Source organism: Salmo salar, chromosome ssa16, assembly GCF_905237065.1.
Source record: "Salmo salar chromosome ssa16, Ssal_v3.1, whole genome shotgun sequence".
Classification (NCBI taxonomy): domain Eukaryota; kingdom Metazoa; phylum Chordata; class Actinopteri; order Salmoniformes; family Salmonidae; genus Salmo; species Salmo salar.
Window position 1 is genome coordinate 4,609,923 of NC_059457.1, and position 7,306 is coordinate 4,617,228.

The 7,306-nt window shown below is 42.4% G+C and overlaps 1 protein-coding gene and 1 long non-coding RNA gene across 4 annotated transcripts in view; one reads left to right on the forward strand and one right to left on the reverse strand.

Annotated features, from left to right (window-relative positions):
• LOC106573074 (uncharacterized) overlaps nt 1-2,476 on the reverse strand; it is a 33,390-nt gene extending 30,914 nt beyond the window's left edge. For both annotated transcript variants that reach the window (XR_001321257.2, XR_001321256.2), the window contains exon 1: nt 2,396-2,476. This is a non-coding gene — a long non-coding RNA (uncharacterized lncRNA). The remainder of the gene's footprint in view (nt 1-2,395) is intronic.
• On the forward strand, nt 1,840-5,349 carry LOC106573072 (shaker-related potassium channel tsha2). 2 transcript variants are annotated; one of them, XM_014147742.2, is made up of 3 exons: nt 1,841-3,907; nt 4,487-4,540; nt 4,666-5,349. In XM_014147742.2, exon 1 carries the CDS (start codon nt 2,414-2,416, stop codon nt 3,863-3,865), a length of 1,452 nt encoding a protein of 483 aa, XP_014003217.1. In that variant the 5' UTR covers nt 1,841-2,413; the 3' UTR covers nt 3,866-3,907; nt 4,487-4,540; nt 4,666-5,349. The 2 variants fall into 2 exon arrangements, with proteins under 2 accessions (XP_045552830.1, XP_014003217.1); XM_045696874.1 differs by having other exon boundaries at nt 1,840-4,540.
• Nucleotides 5,350-7,306: the final 1,957 nt, after the last annotated feature.

The window sequence follows — 7,306 nt, forward strand, 5'->3', positions numbered from 1 at the left end:
ACACTGTATCCATGCATTTATTTTGACAAGTCGACATTGGTTGATGGGTTCGTGTTGTGCTTCAATATATGCATGCTTGTGTACTGTGTACTTGTGAGCGCTGTGGGACCTGGCATGACCTCTATGTTGCCTTCCGTTAGTGGTGTGAATGACTTGAGGATATCCTGTTGCCATGGAGGGTCTCCTGCACCCACAGGTCAGGACATCCATAATGAGGGGGTCGAATGTGCTTCCTGTCAGCATTTTACACGCCTCAGGCTCCATTGAGGGGATGGGGTGGGGGAGGGGGGGCTAACTAAATGCTATTATTTTTCAGTCAGCTATAATAACCCATTACATTAGTTACTGAGTTACTTTTTCCCCCCAGATTAACATATGCTATATATTAACTCTGGGAAAGAAGTGAGTCTCTCAGAGGCAAATGAGGTGACTGGTCATCAGTTAGTGCTGTTTTCAGTTAAGGCTGCCTAAGAGCATCTGCGTGTCATAGCTTACACGACCAACGGGGGAAAAGATGACAAGTGAAAAATGACAGAGACATTCTAGATCCAGATTCTTGACAGTAATGACGAACCTGGCATTCTTAGAACCTTTTTTTTTTTTATCCTGACACATTCATCAGCCTGAAGTGACTTTGACTGTTTTTCATCTTTATTTAATTAGGCAAGTCAGTTAAGAACAAATTCTTACTTTCAATGACAGCCTAGGAACAGTGGGGTAACTGCCTTGTTTGGGGCAGAACAACAGATTTTCAACCTTGTCTGCTCAGGGATTTGATCTTGTAACCTTTCGGTTACTAGTCTAACACTCTAACACTCTGACCGCTAGGCTACCTGCCGCCCCAACATGAAGACAGAAGGTCCTGACACCTTGGCCTGACCTAGATAGCAGTTTGGTGACCGCTGTATGCCGCTAACAGGTTATAGGTGGGGGGGAACCTTGTCGTGACGCTAACATCCAACCCTGGGTCTGTATAGATAGCGGGAGCAGTTAAGCTGTGTCCACTATGTTAACTGATGGTCATGGTCACCCATTCAGAAAACGTTTGATCACCACAAAAGTAAAAGTGAACTTCATTGGCCATCAATTAGCTGTTATAGCATGGGTTGGGTAGGCTACATAGGCTACTGTATAAAAAAAATTGGTCATTTGTGGAGTATCTGTAGATAAACAGCCTATCTTAGGTTTGGTGCTTCAGTTTTGACACAGAGATTAATCAACTGTATATTCCTAGGAAGGATGATCTTGTTTTGGTTTATTTCTCACAGTCTTCAAAGCACACCATGTGTGAAGCAGCTGAAACGGGTTGTGTCAGAGAGCATTAACTTACAGTGAGGGCAGAGGGCCTACAGTAACATCAGGAAAATGTAATCCATGAAGAAAATAAAAAATACTTTTTCATTTTGAGGGTTGCAGTCGTTCTTAAGGGGAAAGTTCCCCAAATTTCAAAATGACATATTGATTTCCTAGCCCTGTAAGCAGTCTTTGGCCAAGGTATGACAGAATCTGGTCGTGTAAGCTTTGGTTTAGTTTCCCTGGCACTGTTTCCACATGCTAACGTTTTAGCCTTTGTGACACAAATCCCATTCAAGTCATGGAACTGATATCAGCATTTTTCAAGCATCAATTTGTTCAAAACATCTATAACCGACTTTGTAGAGCCTCACAATGATTTATTGATACCTTTGGATGATTTAGACATGATGTGCGAATATTGCTAATATTGTTCCAATGTGAAGCTGCATTAAAACCCCTGCGGTTAGTCCACATTGGAAACAAACATTTGAAATGCAACATAAAAAAAAACGAACTGGTGAAGTTGACTGAGTTATGATTTTTGTGTAGGTTAACTAAAGTAAAATTGGTCAGTCCTTTAAAAAAATTATGGCAGTGATTTGTTTCTCTGAAATAAGATATTAGAGCACTGCAAATCCTGAGTTGAGAAAACGTTTAAGAAGTGTAAAAGGTGTTTACTAGTTGTGTTAGATTCAACAACATGACACAGAGAGAGCAGTAAGTGAGCAGTGGACAGTGCAGCGAGTGTCATCACGTCAGTCAATTTGGGGAGGGCTTCTGGCTGTTTAAAATGGTGTGAATATGATAGCCAATACTGTAGACAGCCAACGGTAGCAAGTCGACAGACTGGAGAGTATTTCAGGACCGTCTGCAACTACAAAAAGTTTATTGATTTAAATGGGGGAAACCAACAAGAAAACTTTTACTGGGCAGAAAAAAAACATATGGTGGAGTAATTAATCAGACCCTTTGGGAGGCTGGAGTGATACAGTGAGGATTTACTTGGATACATTACCGAAGGAACGAGAGGGAGAGAAAGAAATCAAAACTACAGAGAGAAAGTGACAGTTGGGGCCGTGGAGGTGAGTGAAGCGCTTACCCTTGAGAGGGGCAAAAGATGACTGTTGTATCCCTTGAGAACCAGGACGAGACTGTGGTAGTCCCTCCCCTGTACCAAGATGATTGCGACGTGGAGCGGGGCGATCAGGAGTGTAGCGAGAGGGTCGTCATCAACATCTCCGGGCTGCGCTTCGAAACTCAACTGAAGACCCTCTCGCGCTTTCCCTCTACGCTATTGGGAGACCCGCGTAAAAGGATGCGCTTCTTCGATCCGTTGAGAAATGAGTACTTTTTCGACAGGAATAGACCCAGCTTTGATGCCATCCTTTATTATTACCAGTCTGGAGGAAGGCTTAGGAGACCTGTCAACGTTCCCATGGACATTTTCATGGAAGAGATCAAATTTTATGAAATCGAAGAGGAGGCCGTAGAGATGTTCAAAGAAGATGAAGGTATGATCAGAGAAGTGGAACGTCCGATGCCTGACAACGAGTTTCAGCGCCAGATGTGGTTGTTGTTTGAGTACCCTGACAGCTCAGGGCCTGCCCGGATGATCGCTGTCGTATCAGTCAGTGTCATTTTGATATCCATATTGATCTTCTGTTTGGAGACTTTGCCACGGTTCAGGGAAGATCACAGCACAGACATAGAACTCAGTAATCACCTCACCACGAATGGGACTACTCGCCACAAAAAACACAATCCGTTGACAGACCCGTTTTTTATGGTCGAGTCACTTTGCATCGTGTGGTTTTTCTTTGAATTTCTCATGAGGTTTTTATCGTGCCCCAGCAAACCGGCTTTCTTCAAAAACGCAATGAACGTCATTGACATATTAGCGATTGTTCCTTATTTCATCACCCTTGGACTTGAACTCGCAGAGCTACAGGGAGCGGGAAGCGAGCAGGCCATGTCGTTAGCCATTCTCAGAGTCATCCGTTTGGTTCGAGTCTTCAGGATTTTCAAACTTTCCAGGCACTCCAAGGGTCTCCAAATCTTGGGCCAGACACTCAACGCCAGCATCAGCGAACTAGGTCTTTTGATATTCTTTCTTCTTATAGGGGTTATTCTGTTCTCCAGCGCTGCTTACTTTGCAGAGACAGACGACCCTGAATCGGGATTCACGAGTATCCCCGCCGCATTTTGGTGGGCGGTGGTGTCCATGACAACGGTTGGATATGGAGACATGTGCCCGGTTACTATTGGCGGCAAAATAGTGGGATCTATGTGTGCCATCGCCGGAGTGTTGACCATAGCCCTACCTGTCCCTGTCATCGTTTCCAATTTTAATTACTTCTATCACAGAGAACGCAATGATGAGGACACCGCCGTGTATACTCACGTGACTTGTGGTCAACAGAACACTTCATTTGGCGAATTCAACTCGACCAGCGACAGCAAACAGTCCCTCGCCAAATCAGAGTACATTGAAGATGATTCTTTCGAGGCTCTCAGATTTACTAACTTCAGCCCATTTGAACATTACACTGGCAAGCTGACAGATGTATGAAAAAACAAGCAACGCCCTAGCTGAGCAGAAAAAACGATATCGGTGAGTAGCCGGCCTGAGAACATTTATGGGCGCTTTTACATGCAATCTCTCAATAACTTGAATTCATTTGTTGAATGCCTTCTGTTGGCCTAATGCTTCGTCACAGTAATGTCAGGTCAGTGTCTGGCCTATGTGCATGTTTGAATAACTACACTCAGTTTTACCCACCCTATTACGCACGGTGTTTGTTGCATTATAATCTTAAAATAGCTGGAATGAATTTGTTTGACACCTTCAGGAGGCCTAAAACTGTATTACAGGTCAGTAGCATACAGTGTTGAGTGGCCACAACAACTTCTAAAACTGGGTTGCTTTTGGAGAGTTTATAGAATTTCTGAACTCGGAGCGCCACTGTGTGGTTGAAACGCAATCGCGCAGCAGACGCTTCTCAGGTAAAACGTTCAAGCAGCTATTTACGTGACGTGTGCAAGACGTTGCTGATGATGTAAGTGCGTGTATACTTTACTTGTGACTGTGTATACATTTTCCATAAAAAAAAGCTTTTTAGGGACATTTTAGACAGAAGTGATGGAATGTCACCACACACAAAAAAAAACATGATCTTCTTTTTACTTCCAGGGGACAAGATCAAAAACCACTGCCTTTCTGCTCCACTTGAAAGGAAATGCTGATGTAAGTGTGTGTATTATTTACTTATGACTGTGCATACATTTTCCCTAAAAAGCTTTCTAGGGACATTTTAGACAGAAGTGATGGAATGTCACCACACAAAAAAAACATCTTCTTTTTACTTCCAGGGGACAAGATCAAAGATCATTGCGTTTCTGCTCCACTTGAAAGGAAATGCAGGCATGGCTTTTCCAATTCTAGATATACTTGTAACTGAAAAAGTCAAGATAGTGAATAAAAAACACGCATGACATGTCTCCATGAACAATTGGCCAGCAATGTGAGATGACAGGGGCTGATGCATCATCCAATGGAGAGCTCGCTGAAGAAAATACGGTTTTGGAGCCTCTGCCTTTAGGAAACTGATAACCTTTGAAAATCAATTAACATTTCAAAGTATTCAATGATCTATGAAATTACTACTGTAGATATCCTGTTGTGTATTGTTGTAAATAGGCCTATTATGTAAATTCAATCGTTGTGCTCGACTCAGAATCTTAATGCGAACGTATCTTACTCTGTGTGCCTTTACGTGGATGATTTCAGAGGAACTATTTGGGTAGTCCTTTATTTTATTGAACTATTTATTGTACAGAGAATCTGATTTCGCTATAAACGTTCCTTGGGAAGCTAGTTTTAAAATCACTAGTCTTAAAATAACAAAGTCTGCATGGAAAGGAGACATCAATTGTGCTGAAAAAATGTCATGAAGATTTATTTATATTTTTGTAAGATTGTTAAAATGTATGTGAACTTTTGAAGAATCTTTTTTTATAAAACAATTCTGAAAATAAATGTGGCCTTTATTATCATTGTTCTGGGTGGGTGCACCTTTACACACATTAAAGGGATACTTCGGGATTTTGGCAAAGAGGCTCTTTATCTACACTGAACAAAAATATAAACGCAAAATGCAACAATTTCTAAGGTTTTACTGAGTTACAGTTCATATAAGGAAATCAGTCAATTATAATAAATTCATTAGGCCCTAATCTATGGATTTCACATGACTGGTCACAGATACCTTTAAAAAAAGGGTAGGGGCGTGGATCAGAAAACCAGTCAGTATCTGGTGTGACCACCATTTGCCTCATGTAGTGCGACACAGCTCCTTCACATAGAGTTGATCAGACTGTTGATTGTGGCCTGTGGAATGTTGTCCCTCTCCTCTTCAATGGCTTTGCAAAGTTGCTGGATATTGGCGGGAACTGGAACACGCTGTCGTACACATCGATCTAAAGCATCCCAAATCTGCTCAATGGGTGACATTTCTGGTGAGTATGCAGGCCATGGAAGAACTGGGACATATTCAGATTCCAGGAATTGAGTACAGGTCCTTGTGACATTGGGCCGTGCATTATCATACTGAAACATAAGGTGATGGCAGTGGATAAATGGCACAATATTGGGCCTCAGGATCTGATCTCTGCGCATTCAAATTGTTGTCAATGAAATGCAATTGTGTTCGTTGTCCGTAGGTTATGCATGCCCAAACCATAACCCCACCGCCACCTTGGGGCACTCTGTTCACAACCTCACGCCCAAACGACGCCATGCAAGTTCCTCCGTGAAAAGCACACTTCTCCAGAATGCCAGTGGCCATTGAAGGTGAGCATTTGCCCACTGAAGTCGGTTACGACGCCAAACTGCAGTCAGGTCAAGACCCTGGTGAGGACGACGAGCATGCAGATAAGCTTCCCTGAGACAGTTTCTGCAAACCCACAGTTTCATCAGCTGTCCAAGTGGCTGGTCCCAGACGACCCCGCAGGTGAAGTAGCCGGATGTGGAGGTCCTGGGCTGGCGTGGTTACACATGGTCTGTGGTTGTGAGGCCGGTTGGACGTAATGACAAATTCCCTAAAATGACATTGGAGGCAGCTTATGGTAGAGAAATTAACATTCAATTCTCTGGCAGCAGCTCTGGTGGACATTCCTGCAGTCAGCATGGCAATTGCACACTCTTAAAACTTGAGACATCTGTGTTATTGTGTTGTGTGACAAGATTTTATAGTGGCCTTTATTGTCCGCAGCGCAAGGTGCACCTTTGTAATGATCATGCTGTTTAATCAGCTTCTTGATATGCCACACCTGTCAGGGGGATGGGTTATCTTTGCAAAGGAGAAATGCTTACTGCCAGGGATGTAAACAAATTTGTGCACACAATTTGAGAGAAATAAGCTTTTTGTGCATATGGAACAATTTTGGGATCTTTTATTTCATCTCATGAAACATGGGACTAACACTTTCCATGTTGCGTTTATATTTTTGTCAGTGTACTTCCCCAGAACGAGGTGAATTTTGGGATACCAGTTTTATGTCTCTACGTGTAGTTTGAAGGAAGTTGCTAACTAATGCTAACGCAAGAGTTAGAGTTTGTTTTTATTTGTACAGGGACGATGCACATTAATCAACGTTTCAGTAAAAGGGCCGGTTTTAGCCAGCCGGCTAATTCTCAACCGCAGTCCCTGGGCAGGATATCATAAATAATTACAATAACAATACAGACAAACAATGAGGAGTGAGCACATGCAAAGCAACATGCAACACAGACACAGCAATAGCACAAAAAGCAACAAAACAAAATACAGTGCCTTCGGAAAGTATTCACACCCCTTGACTTTTTCCACATTTTGTTATGTTACAGCCTTATTCTAAAAATGGATAATAAAAAAAAAGAATGATCCTCAGCAATCTACACACAATACCCCATAATGACAAAGTGAAAACAGGTTTGTATAATGTTTGCAAATGTATTAAACGTAAAAAAACA

Coding starts and splice junctions, on each gene's coding strand:
- LOC106573072 (XM_045696874.1), top strand. CDS start 2,414: ATGACTGTTGTATCCCTTGAGAACCAGGACGAGACTGTGGTAGTCCCT.